General features: G+C 38.1%; 5 protein-coding genes across 5 annotated transcripts; 2 read left to right on the top strand and 3 right to left on the bottom strand.

Annotated features, from left to right (window-relative positions):
- Positions 1 to 566: 566 nt before the first annotated feature.
- LOC104705909 (uncharacterized) lies at positions 567 to 1,842 on the bottom strand. Its single transcript, XM_010422007.2, is given in 3 exon segments — positions 567 to 1,655; positions 1,658 to 1,684; positions 1,687 to 1,842. Coding segments are annotated over 3 exon segments (1,089 nt in total). The 5' UTR covers positions 1,736 to 1,842; the 3' UTR covers positions 567 to 642.
- Positions 1,843 to 3,381: 1,539 nt separating this feature from the next.
- LOC147949690 (uncharacterized protein At3g43530-like) lies at positions 3,382 to 4,916 on the top strand. The gene is made up of 3 exons (XM_087455508.1): positions 3,382 to 4,107; positions 4,200 to 4,361; positions 4,443 to 4,916. Exons 1-3 carry the CDS (start codon positions 3,382 to 3,384, stop codon positions 4,908 to 4,910), a joined length of 1,356 nt encoding a protein of 451 aa, XP_087311634.1. The 3' UTR covers positions 4,911 to 4,916.
- A 1,274-nt stretch (positions 4,917 to 6,190) lies between these two features.
- LOC147949689 (uncharacterized) lies at positions 6,191 to 8,236 on the bottom strand. Its single transcript, XM_087510053.1, has one exon. It carries the CDS (start codon positions 8,234 to 8,236, stop codon positions 6,191 to 6,193), a length of 2,046 nt encoding a protein of 681 aa, XP_087366179.1.
- Positions 8,237 to 8,949: 713 nt separating this feature from the next.
- LOC104785529 (uncharacterized) lies at positions 8,950 to 12,623 on the top strand. The gene is made up of 11 exons (XM_010510764.3): positions 8,950 to 9,284; positions 9,508 to 9,912; positions 10,319 to 10,350; positions 10,435 to 10,501; positions 10,608 to 10,665; positions 11,021 to 11,113; positions 11,630 to 11,744; positions 11,862 to 11,909; positions 12,004 to 12,049; positions 12,139 to 12,209; positions 12,365 to 12,623. Exons 1-11 carry the CDS (start codon positions 9,120 to 9,122, stop codon positions 12,402 to 12,404), a joined length of 1,140 nt encoding a protein of 379 aa, XP_010509066.2. The 5' UTR covers positions 8,950 to 9,119; the 3' UTR covers positions 12,405 to 12,623.
- Positions 12,595 to 13,558, bottom strand: LOC104785537 (protein LHCP TRANSLOCATION DEFECT-like). The gene is made up of 2 exons (XM_010510773.2): positions 13,167 to 13,558; positions 12,595 to 13,030 (listed from the first exon to the last, which is right to left on the bottom strand). The coding sequence occupies exons 1-2, from the start codon at positions 13,425 to 13,427 to the stop codon at positions 12,773 to 12,775; spliced, it is 519 nt and encodes a 172-aa protein (XP_010509075.1). The 5' UTR covers positions 13,428 to 13,558; the 3' UTR covers positions 12,595 to 12,772.
- Between the last annotated feature and the right edge of the window lie 55 nt (positions 13,559 to 13,613).

Below are 13,613 nucleotides of genomic sequence, written 5' to 3'. Positions count from 1 at the left end.
ATCTTAAAAAAATAGAAAAAAAATTCTAACTCAAACTGATAAAAATAAAAAAATAATAATAAATGTGAAAAGAGATAAATGAGAAAAATTTTTGTGGTGAAAAATAATAAAATTATTATTTTAATTATAATTATAATTATTTATTTTTATTTTAGTTGTAGTGACAAAATTCTTGTACGTGACAGCTAACTGATATGTTTACATTCGAACCAAATTCTAACTAAACATACATATAAGTATAGTTTCATACAATAAATTTTTTGTCCAAATTTTTTAAGTGGCTAATGTATGAAAAATGTATTTGACTTTGACCAAAGGTGGTTAAAAAACTCGCTATGTGGCTAATATACGTAAATTACCCTATAAAATAAGTGTGATGAATGTTTAGTTTCCTCTACATGACTACATCATTCATGTATTTGTATAACACACTATATCTATGCATTACTTATTTTTGTATTATTTATTATATGTCAAAAATTACATTGAAAATCAAAAACAATGTTTAGTTTTTCTTAATTCCAAGAAAATCATTTTAATTATAGATATGATTCGATGCAGCAAAAAAAAGAAAAATCAATAATAATTATATATCTCATTAAGCTGCACAAAATTTATGAAGTCTTCAGAAAAATCCAAAGCTTAGACTCTTCTCTTATCATGCTTGTTGTTCTTTTTCTTCTTCACGCAATCTTTCACAGTGATAACATCGACGCGGCTCATCTGAAGTTGAAACGCCGGAACAATCTTGCTTCCACAGCTACAATAACTCCCCGACCAGTCAAAGCTTCCAACCTTAGCGCTACACTTAGGACACAATAACTTCCCTTCAGACACATAATCTTCCATTGTGTTCATCCATTCGATAGGCTCTACGAACATGGAAGTACATTGGTTCGGATCACCGGGGTTCTTGTTACGAACCTCTCCTATCATGTTTTTGAACATGTCATCGAACTCTGAATCAGCCTCACCTGGAGTATGATCAATAACTTGCTCTTGAAACAACAAAATTCTCTTGCACTTCTTGCAGTGGTACGTACTACCACTACTCTCATTCGACACTGTTTCCGGATCAGCTCTCAACTTTAATCTATGAAATTTCTTATCCGTACTATATAAGTAACCTAAATCTTTTAGACGGAAGTGCTTGTAAATAGGGCTGGAACGGTCGACTTTGAAGTTCATTCTCTCAAACAAATCTAACTGTTTTAAGAAGCCAGGATTGGGACGAGCCTGAGCGCATTGTCTCAATGATGCTAAAGCTTCTTTCCCGGAGAGCTTTTCCATCCTCATCAGATACGCAATAACCATAGAAGCACTCCGAGATTGTCCAGCAAAGCAATGTGCTAACACACCTTTCTCTTTGCGGCCAGCATCGATAAAATCCAAACAAAGATCGAAAAAATCAAGCAGATTCTCGCATTCTTCATCATAAGCAAACACAACCATTCGTGTAAACTCGAGATCTTTCCCAGTACGCTCAAGAGAATATAAAAGATTACCTGATGGTAACGCGCTCTCTCTCGCAAACTCTTTGCCTTGTAGTGAGTCTTGACCATCACCACCACCAACGCACACTTCCTTGATTTCTTTTGATTCTAGTTTCACGTTACGCCATTCCTCGAAGACAGATATGGGAGGGCGGTGCAAAACGTGAGAACATGTGAAATCTCAGAGCTACGCATATATCGCCTAAGTATAGATTCCCCCTAACTAGGTCAAGCTTCTGCATTCTTTGATAACAAAAACACAAGACAACAAGAAGAGATCTACCGAATCCAAAACCCTAATTGACTAATTCCCAAATATTTCCTTTTCGCCGATTTGTCTGTGATGATGATCAATGATCAATGATCAATGATCAATGAATAAACAAAATCACTCGAACAAGGGTTACTAGTTATATATACATGTCTACTAACGAAGACCTAATGGAACTCTAACTCCGTTAGTTAAGTTGACGCACCGTCTATGATTTTTCTAATATTAAACCCCTCAATTTTCCTTTTATTTACAAAAGACACCACTTTTAATTGAGTCTTTTCGTTTTGCTCTGATTCTTCTTATTTCTGAGATTATTTAGAGTTTTCGTTTCAGAATTCCCTAAAACATTACTGACAATCTCAAAAATCCCTCTCTTTTTTTGTCTATTTTTTTATTTTTTTTTTTAAATCAAGAAATCAGTGTTTTACATTATTGTCCAAAGAAAACTAAGATAATTACAAAGAATACCTGGGTCTAACCAAAAGAAATCGGATCTAATACCCGAAAAACTGAATCGGTATCTTTTAAAAAAAAACTGTAAAATTTATGTTTAAAACCGCTCTCTCTCGTCTTTCTTCAGGAAACTCGAATCGATTTGGGTGAAACTGTAGAACTAGGGTTTTCTCGTTTTCTTTCAATCAACCAAAAATCGAGTAAGAAGATGGTGAAAACAAGGGGGGGTCGTGTGAGGAGGAGTGAGCGTTTGAAAGAGAAGAAGATCTCACAAGGAGATGGTGGTTCGAAAGCAAAATTCGATTCGCCGGAAGTAGGTGTGTCGGGTTTGAGTCCCGCGACAGTAGGAGGAGAGAGAGCTTTGAGTACGGTGGCAGAAGAAAGTGAAAGTCGAGTTTCGGAGGAACCCAATCCGGTGGTCGAAAGAGAAAATACGAACGAAGGAGAGAAAGCAAAATCCGGTACTCCGGAATCAAGTAATCAAGAAGAAGATGATGAAGAAGGAGGAGATAACGAGAGATCTACTTCTGTGGAATCAAGAGATGGAGAAGAAGAAGAAAACGATGAAGTGGAAGAAGAAAACGATGAAGGAGAAGAAGGTGAAGAAGGGGAAGAAAAAGACGATGAAGGGGAAGAAGAAAACGATGAAGGAGAAGAATCGGAAGAAAAAGACGATGAAAGAGAAGAAGGAAACGATGAAGGGGAAGAAGAAAACGAGGAAGTGGAAGAAGAAAACGATGAAGGAGAAGAAGGTAAAGATGGGGAAGAAAAAGACGATGAAGGGGAAGAAGAAAATGATGAAGGAGAAAAATCAGAAGAAAAAGACGATGAAGGAGAAGAAGAAGAAGATAAGGAGGGAAGTTCGAACTCGGCAGGTAACTCGAGAAGGAGTACAAGCGAAAGTGAGAGGGAGCACGAGGAGCACAACGATGCAAGTGTAAGTACAACAAGTCTGTTTCATTCTTTCAGAATTGAATTGGAATTTGAAATCGATATAGTAGAACTGGTAGAACTGGTGCAACTAATGGGTGTAGAACTAGTAGAACTGGTACAACTAGGTGGTGTAGAACTAGTAGAACTGGTACAACTAGTTGTTGTATAACTGGTATAACTCATGTAAAACTGATATTGTAGCAGGAATCAGAGGAGGAAATAGAAGCGATGCAACCTTTAGGTATGCACTTTGAGCCTAGTCAGTACAACAAGAAAATCAAGCTATCGACAAGGTGTCATATTTTTGAAACTGTGGAAACGCTGGATAAATTAGAGCATCCATTGACTAGTTCTGAGAGGGATTGGTTTGAGAAACATCCACAATTCAAGCACATTTTCCACATGCCAAGGGAACCAAACCACAAGTTTATGGGAATGTGGTTGCTCTTACTTCGAACGGCTAAAATCGAAAAAAAGAAGGAAGCATGGTTTGTTGTGAATGGTGTTCCAATCCGGTATGGTCTGAGAGAACATGCGTTGATGTCTGGATTAGATTGTCGGTGCTATCCACTTGATTACAAGGAAGCCGGCGGTATCGAGTTTCGAAGGAAGTATTTTTTACGAAAAAAAAAGATTACACTTCAAGATGTGAGGGGAAAGCTAATGGTAATGCAACCAGATCGTACTCGTGATAGGTTGAAGATGGCGGTTCTCTACTTTTTAGGAAGCATCATTGTAGGCCATACAAAAGACTCGGGGAAAGATGCTGCGGGTATCGATGATTTTGTTGTAAGAGCAGTGAATGATCTAGGTTTTTGTGTGTCTTTTCCGTGGGGGAGATTATCATTCGAGAAAATGCTAGAAGAGATTTCCCATACAATGAGGCATTTTGATGGGGTCGTGCATAAAGAGAATGTGATATGGCCTGTTCCAGGTTTCTGTATTCCATTGGAGGTTAGTTAGTTTAAAATTTGAATTTTTCTCATTGTTGATATTTCTTATAAGTGAAGCTGGTTTTTTTTTTTTTTTTTTTTTGTGTTGTGTAGTTTTTACTATTTGAGGCAGTTCCAATTTTGGCAAACACTTACATTGACCAAATTTCTGAGGCGGATGCAAGTAGTCCTAGGATGTGCAGAAAGAAATTTAAGAGTACCGGTCAGAAAGGTTTTCCTCTAAAGAATATAGGTGATACACTTGGTACAACAAAGGTTAGTCATCCTAACCATTGAAATTATTAATCATTTGAATAAATTGGTTTGTAATGTATCTAAAGTAGGTCGTTTACACAGGCAATTGCTAGTGTGATCCCTCATATTGATGAAGAAATTCCTCTTCTCGATTTAATCATGGAAGAAGCTGAGGAAGACGATACCCATGATGTCGTAGTTGCCAGTTGGATGTGGCGCCTTCGTAGAGGACTACCTGTACTTTTGGAGGAGATGTACACAGCCGATGTGGCTACTCGTTCAGGACAAAATGATGCGAATGAGGAAATAGACGCCAATGAACAACCGAGAGAAGATACTATTGAGTTGGTGGATCTTCTAAGGACCATGAAGCAGGATATGAAAACTCAGTTCGATAACATTTCGGTGAAGATTGAAGGTCTTGAAAAAAGGATCGAACCGTTGGAAGTATATGTGAAAGAGCAAGAGAAATCAAAGGTAATACTTCGTAATACTATAGTAATACTTGGTAATACTTCGAAATCAAAGGTGTTAACAAAATTTGGTTTCATGTCAGTCGCATGTAGATGATGAGCAACCGAGTACTTCACAAGAAGGAGGGAGAGGGACGAAGAGAAAAAGGTCTAAGAAGTAGTAAAACTATGTTATTTTCTATGTAAAACTTAATTATTTTCTTGGTTTTGTGATTGGTACTGGTATTACTAGTAAAACTATGTAAAACTACATTATTTTCTTGGATTTGCCATTCGTATTTTTGGTAAAACTACGTAAAATTAAACAAAACTAGAGAATTCATATAAGAAAAATATAGAACATGATTCAATTCAAGAAGGAGGCATAATCCTAGAAGTCACATAAAAGAGAGATAGAACATCATGATTCAACAAGAGAATTCAAGGAAAAGATAAGAAACAGAAACTGATTAAACAAGTTTTAAACCAACGTAGAATGAGATCAACTCATATAATATCAATCGAAACACAACCTATCCAGGAGATCGACTCGAGTGGTAAGCAACGCCACCTCCTCCCTTAGTTTGGCAATCTCATCACTCTTCTCCTTAAGCTGCATCTGCAAATTATAGATCTGAGTATGATGGGGTTCAAATTCCTTCAATCTCTCCCAATGGTTATCAACATCCTTCCTTAAGGTTTGGGTTTCTTCTTCAATTGCATCAGCCCAATTTTTCCGCCTGTGCAATCCATCATCCTGCAAAATATATCAACGAACAGACATCATACCCATGTCTCTCAATTGTATTTGATTTAATTTAATTTACCTTATACTTAACGCAAGTAAACCATCTCTTTTTCTCTGTTTCTGTTGGAGAGATCTCATTGACGATTCGTTCGCCACATGGGCAAATTCGAGGCATGCCCAAATCACCATTAGTTATACTAAACCTTAGCATTAGTTTTTTTAGTTTTACAGTTGATTAAACTTAACTAACATACAATTACAAGCTTTTTGCAACTTCATAAGTTAAAAGTTATAATTCTATAACTTTTTCATGCTTTTGTGGTAATTATTTACAAAGTAACATTAAAAGTGTAAGGAAACATTTGTTGAGATTCTTTCATAAATAATTTAAAATTAGTAGATTTTCGAAAATTATTCACCTATAGTAGAAACCTATGTAGAACATTTATACACATGTATTATACAATATGTATTGGTTTTAGGTAGTACCAATTTTATTATTTTTACCAGTTTTATCTTAGTTGTGCCAGTTATACTCTATTATATACACATGTTGAAAGAAGAAAACATTAATAGACTTCAAATTAAGTTTCAAACCAATTTTTACATTAAGTTTCAAACAAAACACAATTGATACATGAAGAGGTGAATCAAACATGAACATTTTCTCCAAATAACAACCATTGGAGTCCTTGTCTCCGGCGCCTTTTATTCTGCGTCCTAGGTCGAGTCTTTGGTCGTTTTTCTCCAGCAGATGCATACCTTTTTGTTTTCTTTCTTCCCCCTTTTATTTTCCGATTCGGAGGCATGATCTGCATATCTTGGACTTCATCCAGGACATCCCATCGAGACTTATCAGGTACTAAATAAATTGTCCTGCAATATGCAATTGCCCACAGCTCCGTCCAATAATACTTAGAACACAACTCATGTAACTCGATATCCTTACCTCCATATTTTTGGAATGTAATGAAAGACGCCAATGCATGCACACAAGGATACTTTTGTATATCGAAAAACCTGCAACTGCAACTTCTCAATCGCAACTTCACCAAATAAGGCTTTCCGTCACTGTCAATGACATTGTATTCAAGTTCGAAACCATTTAGCTCTATCACCTTTAGTTTCTCAGCAGTTGCCCATAAATCATGTAAGTAGTTCTCCACTAAAGGCACCAATTTATTTGCGACTGATCCAGACACAACATCTTTCCGATGTTCATTAAACCATTCAGAGAATTTTTTAAGTATTGCATCAAGCATGGGTATCAAGGAGTACCTCCTTGCATCTTTAAATACGCTGTTCAACGATTCAACACAGTTGCTTGTGTCTAGGTTGTATCTATCTCCTGGAAAAACACATCTTGCCCATCTTTCTTTCTGGGTAGATTCTTCAAGATACTTGGCAGCAGAAGGATATCTTGTCGTAAAAGAAGCGTAAGCAATGTTGAACTCAGCCACTGTGTAAAACCTACTACACTCCATGAATCTCCATGCAACAACGTCTTTGTTGACGTTACGAGCATAACCTTTCACATTTTGGGATAAATGCCATATACAAAAACCATGATGAGCTAGAGGATACACATTAGCTATGGCAGTAATGAGACTTGTATTTCTGTCAGTCATAAATACTATTTCAGAAGAATCCCCAACAACGGTTTTCAACATCTCCAAAAACCAATTCCAACTTGCATCATTCTCACCATCAAGAACACCAAACGCCAAGGGATAATGGTGACGGTTAGGATCTTGAGCCGACGCAAAAACAAGAACACCCTTATATCCGTTCTTTAGAAAAGTTGCATCCATAGTTATAACTTTCCTCATGACTTTAAATCTTTCATTGCTAGCTCCCAAAGCTATGAACAAGTTCATGAATTTATTATTCTCATTGCAATGCACATATGATCTTGTACCATGATTAACCTTCTCTAACATGTGCAGATAACATCGCAGCATCTTGTAGCTTTCTTCTGGGCTACCTTTCAAATCAGTAACAGCTTGATTTTTCCCTCTCAACGCCGTGGAATATGATATATCAACACCTAATTTTGTCTTGACAAGATCCATGATAATTTTCGGAGGTGGAGTTTCCATTTGCCCTGGATAATCACCATGTAAAAGAGAAGCAACTAATTTTGGAGTGCCTTGTCTCTTACTGTTGCTTGAACTTTGACTAGCCCGAGAGCATGTATGCATCTTGTTGTGCCTTCTAATCGAGAAAATATCTGTATCTCGAATCCTACCACCTCGTAAACCCCAGTTACATCCTTCTTTAGGACATTTGACCACATAACGCACCTTGTCCGACTTTACTATTTCAAAACTAAAACAGTTAGCGAATGAAGCTCTATCCACCACATCTTGCAATGCCTTCTTGTTTGGAAATTCTTGAAGTTTAGTCAGATCCAAACCGTCATCCCATGGTTCAATATACTTACCCGGTTCTACAACAGGGCGTGGCTCAGTATATTCATCACCTTCATCACGTGATTCAGCTTCACCCTCTACAACCTTTTCTTTGCCTACGTAGACAACAATGGCGTTAGGTCCGATTTCACCATCCTTCGCATGTTGGTTTTCAAAGTTCATACCGACAGAACTTTGGTCCACTATGGGCATTGTGGGCATTGTGGGCGCTATGGGAACTTGCTCAGGCTGAGGCTCAGAAGGGATGACATTCACAAACAACATACATCTTCGCTTCTCATAATTAACAGAGTCTAGATAAACATTAACATCCTCATCATCATTAAGCTCACAATGCTCAACTATTTCTACCAGTAGTGGCTTGTAGCTCAGCTGCAACTGAACGTTACTTTCAACAAACCCAATCTTCCTTTGTATCCTTGCTTTTAACATCAACAATGTTATATTCCTCTTGAACATTATACTATACATGCGTCCTTCAAATTTAAAATGTAGGCTGACGTTCTCGCATATTGTATCCTGCCAAACCAACCAATATAAAAAAATCATAATTAGTACTACTACTAGTTTTACTAAATATACCAGTATTACCAGTTTCACCACATTCTCTCTCTCCTATCAAAATCGACTCGAATGGTAAACGAGTTCTAATCGAAAGCCAAATCCATTTCTTATCTAATAGATAGCTCAATCGACCAATAAACCTTTGTAAAACACCCAATGTGCTAAGCTTTCTTCGATCTAAATCCAATTGAATTTCTGAATTTACAAATCAAAAACAATTTCAACAAAAAGCTACTCTAATGAGAAGTAACGCACCTGCATTTTGAAGAACAACTTGATTCAAGTCGAGTTGGTGAAGAACGACAGCAGTAGGAGCTCCGACGACGGAAGAATAGCTGGCGGCTGGGTTGAGAGGTGAGTAACCAGGTCGGGTTTCTCGGGTTGAAAGAGAGCTCCGATGAACAACTTGATTCAACTCGAGTTGGTTAATAACGACAGTAGTAGGAGCTCCGACGTCGGAAGAATCGCCGACGGCTGGGATGAGAGGAACTTACACGTCGGGTTTCTCTCGGGTTGAAAGAGAGATGGGTTCGTTTTTTTTTCAAAAAAATTTAATCTAAATCAGTTAAATTGTAAGGCTAAAATGGTCTCACCACCTCTTATTAGAAAAGGTGAGGGTATGAAAAATAGAGAGGGAGATAAGAGATTTGTTTTAGTCCAAGAGGGAGTTTGGAGATGTTTACTCGATTATTTATTCACTGGTCTCTCCTCTTCTCTGCGCCGAAGTAGTCACAGTTCCTGCCACCAGGTAAATTAGCTTCACCATCATTCTCTTAAGCCGTCGTGATACTCGCAACCCTTAATTATGCCGAAAACTTCTGAAACTAGTATTCGAAATCTGTAGATTTTAGGGCTTTGCGCCTCCTCTAGTTCTTGTAATGCGTTTCGGAACTAGGGTTTAGTGTTCTGTAGAGCTTAACATTCCTTTTTCTTGCTCTGAACCTGGTCTCAATTTTTTGATCTTTCGGAAGGCAAAGAAGAGAGGGAACGACCTGTCTCAAGTAATGGCTCCAAGTTCTAGGTCTCCTTCACCACGGACGAAGAGACTGAGAAGAGCTCAAGGCGAGAAGGAAGGTGGGAGAAGTAGAGAGAGAGAAGACGAGAGGCATGACGGTAGAGGAAGGGAGAAGAGAGACAGCAGGGATGGAGAAATGGGAAGAGACAGGGACAGAGAGAGGAAAAGACAAGGAGACACAGATAGGGAGATTGGGGATAAGAGAAGACGCTCAGGGAGAGAGGACAGTGGTGAAAGGAAAAGGGATGATGAGAGACACTCTAGAGGAAGGCATGAGAGGTCTACTTCACCGTTAGATAGGAGTCACAGGAGTAGTAGCAGGCGTTCACAAGAGAGATCTATTGCCTCAAGGCATGATGAGGTATTTCTGCGTCTTTCTTTAGCTTGGAGATGTTAGTAATCTCAGAATGTTTTTACTTTTTTTTTTTACCTGGGAGTATCCATATTCTGCTTCAAAAGATAATGTGGTTGAAATTGTTTAGCTTTGGTGTATGCTAGTAAAGGTTAGCCTCTACTGCTTGGTTCACTTAATAGTTTGTTTGAATCCTGTGATTTAGCTTTTCGCCTGAGTCTATAACTAGAACCTGCAGCCAGCTATTTTTGTGCTGCTAAATGACTATAGATAGTGTCTTTCATTCCCTTCAGCATATCCAGTAACGTCACTTCTCATGTTTCTTTTCTTTTAGTAAAAGCTTTTGCAGATTTATTATTTTCTGCGAGCCACAGATTTTTCTTCAGTCATTTTGATTACCTTGTTTTCTTTTCAGGGTTCTATTGAAAGAAGGGGCGGCGAGGAGCTGTGAGTTTTCTTCTTATTAGATTAGCCTTTACACTTCTTTATCATTTTTTTTCTCTTAACCATGTTATGGGTTTTCTACACCAGAAATGCCGAGGAAGATTCAGTCGCGAGGATGAGAGCAGTTGAAGAGGCTCTGGCAGCGAAGAAAAAGGTATCATATCAAGCATCTATTGAATTTCAATTTCCAATGTCATTTTGAGGTTTCTTGGCTTATCCATGCATTTACACTTCAAAACCAATTTTGATATATCTTGCAGGAAGAACCATCATTTGAGCTATCAGGGAAACTTGCTGAAGATACCAACAGATACAGAGGTGATATTTCTGATCCAGGCATTTGATTAAAGAATATCAACTGTTACCATTACCCTGTGGTATAAACTTATGCCATAGTATCTTCATTGCCTGTTTCAACTGTGAAACATCTTCCTTTGTTATCAGGTCATATTTTCTTTATTTTGTATGCATTTGTGTCTGTCATTGCGTGAAAGTTTTCATTGGTCAATAGTTAATAGCTAATGAGACTAGGAGCTGCAATATATAAGCATCTGCATTAGCAGCTATTCTTTTGACTGCCAATTCCGTTTTTGCTCCCAAGAATGGAGATGGAGGTTTATCGCATTAAATTTCACAATAGGCATGCTTCCGTGATTGATTGAATCCTTTGCAGGTATCACACTCCTCTTCAGTGAGCCTCCGGAGGCTAGAAAGCCCAGCGAAAGATGGAGACTGTATGTCTTTAAGGATGGTGAACCACTGAATGGTGAGTCTTTTAATCCTCTCTCCATCTGTCGAAGTAGTGGTTCATTTCTCTTCTTTGTATTTCACTTAAACTATCTTCTGTGGTGAACTTCAATTATTTGTCCACAAAATATGCAGTAAAACATGTAATGAAATTGATGCTCGAGAACGTTTGATAGAGTATAGCCTTGTAAACCTAACTGTTGTCTTGACGGTTGTGCATCCAGATATTAGCATGGTTACTAAAACACATTATTGCTTGATACTTGTCAATTTAACTACAATGAATATTATTATGCAATGTTCATGGCTCTAATAGGAACAATAGCTTCTTTGATCTATACGTTTGTGACTGGTTTGCCGTGTCATTCTCGGTTTGAATCCTTGAACATTGTATTGTATTTGTAGTTTAGTGACTATGTATATTCAGATTTAGTATTTTGTTTCTCATTTCTATTTGCTTCTAACTCGTAAATCCCTGAATCAGTTTTCTTGATGTGTGTGATTTTTGTGCTTGTGAAATGTGTTGGATTAACAGAGCCTCTCTACCTACATCGCCAAAGCTGCTATCTCTTTGGACGTGAGAGAAGGATTGCTGATGTTCCCACTGATCATCCATCATGTAGCAAACAACATGCTGTTATTCAGTACCGGTAGGTTCCTGACGTGTAGTTATCCTTTTGAATAGTAAAATTGATGATAATAGATCTAATGAGAATAAGGGTTTTAAGGTTAACACATATATCTCACTGTGAATGTGCTTTTCGCAGGGAAGTGGAAAAGGAGAAACCGGATGGAATGATGGGGAAGCAAGTGAAGTAAAAACCTGTTTACTCTTTCATTTTGCTTTAAATTTGCTCTTCTTCGGGCTTTAGGCTAAATTTTAATTTCCCATAATATCTCACCTTGCAGGCCTTACATAATGGATCTTGGCAGTACCAACAAAACATATATCAATGTAAGTGCCCGATTGTATTCCTTCTTGCTTGCTTCTTTATCATGGTAGATTCGAATGTTTGTAATCAGAACTTCTTTTACCTTTTTCAGGAAAATCCTATTGAGCCACAAAGATATTATGAGCTTTTTGAGAAAGACACCATAAAGTTTGGCAACAGCAGGTATACTAATGGAAACACTTTCAGTCCTGGTTTTCCATTATAAATCATTATCGTATACCTTTTCTCTTTGTAATTATATGTGCTTGTTGTGCACCTTATTTGGGTTAACATCTGAATTCTCCTGTTCTTGCCATGTTTGTTTTCTTTTGGTGCAGCCGAGAGTACGTACTGTTGCACGAGAATTCTGCTGAGTGAATGAATTCAGAGTCAAGCAGCAACTGATATCACAAGATTAGATACTTGCGTTTCTCAGGGATTTTAGAGATGTTTGAGCAGCTTCATGTCTGCTTTCTTCTGTACTGGTGACAATCTCAGACATTATGTTAATAACCATTTAGAAAGCTTTTGCGTACTTGTTCTATAACAATTGATGATGAACGATTGGTAGGAGAAAAAGGTTAACTTTTGGTATAAGATCAATCTCTCTACTTTAAAGTTGCAGCTCCCTGAGGCTTTGGACCAAACTTAATGTAAGACAACTGAGATTTAGACTAGAGGTATACAAAAACAGACATCTCTTTCTTTGTAAGAAAGAGCCAACTCTGACAAAGAAAACATATTTGTCAAGCCTTTTGAGTGAGGGATCCAAGGATTAAGTCACGGATCTCCTCGCTGCTGGCTCGGTCAAGAGCGGTTCTGCCATCAGCGTCCTTAACCGTGTAGTCAGCACCAGCTCTGAGAAGCTCTTCAATCTTAGGCTTGTCTCCTTCCGAGGCTGCTAGCATTAAAAGGATGTCGACAGGGTGAATATTCTGGTTGAGAAGAGCCTCCATCTTATCGTAGGTACCTTCCACCGCAAGCATCCCCATGTAGTTGAAATACTGCAAATCACCAAGAAACGACAATAAAGTTATATCTAAAACATTTCCGCTGTTTTAATTGACAATTGCGTCTGCGTTTCACAACGCTATCTTCAACTACTTTCTGCGATTCAAGAACTTAGAAGTGAAAACAAACCTGTTCAACGTCGTCTCTGTCAAAATCGTCACGTGACTGGCTGCCATAGATTCCAGCATTCTCAGCATCGACGCCATTCTTTCCAAACTTGAACCAGCAAGTGGCTCTCGACCCATTGGAGGGTCCAAGTCGGAGCCGGGGCTTGACAACCCGAGTTCCAAGAAAACGAGAGGGGAGCTTAAGTGAGGAAGAAAAAGAAGTAGTGTTGGTTGTAGAGAAGAATAAGCTCGCAGAAGGAGCTCTGCATGGAATGGAAGCCATGGCTGCCTCCAAGCTTCGTCCTGGACTTTAATTGATTACATCCACTCGTTTTCGTTTTTTTTTTTCATAAGATGACTTGTTTTCTCATTGGTTAGTCTTCCACCATTGGATTGTTAGATATCTTGGAGAATACTCTATTTGGCGCAGAGGCTCCCTTTCTATGTAACAGTAATGTTATTGCCAGGC

The sequence above is a fragment of the Camelina sativa genome, chromosome 1 (assembly GCF_030686135.1).
Source record: "Camelina sativa cultivar CO46 ecotype springtype chromosome 1, ASM3068613v1".
Taxonomy (NCBI): domain Eukaryota; kingdom Viridiplantae; phylum Streptophyta; class Magnoliopsida; order Brassicales; family Brassicaceae; genus Camelina; species Camelina sativa.
This window is presented reverse-complemented; position numbering and strand designations above follow the sequence as displayed.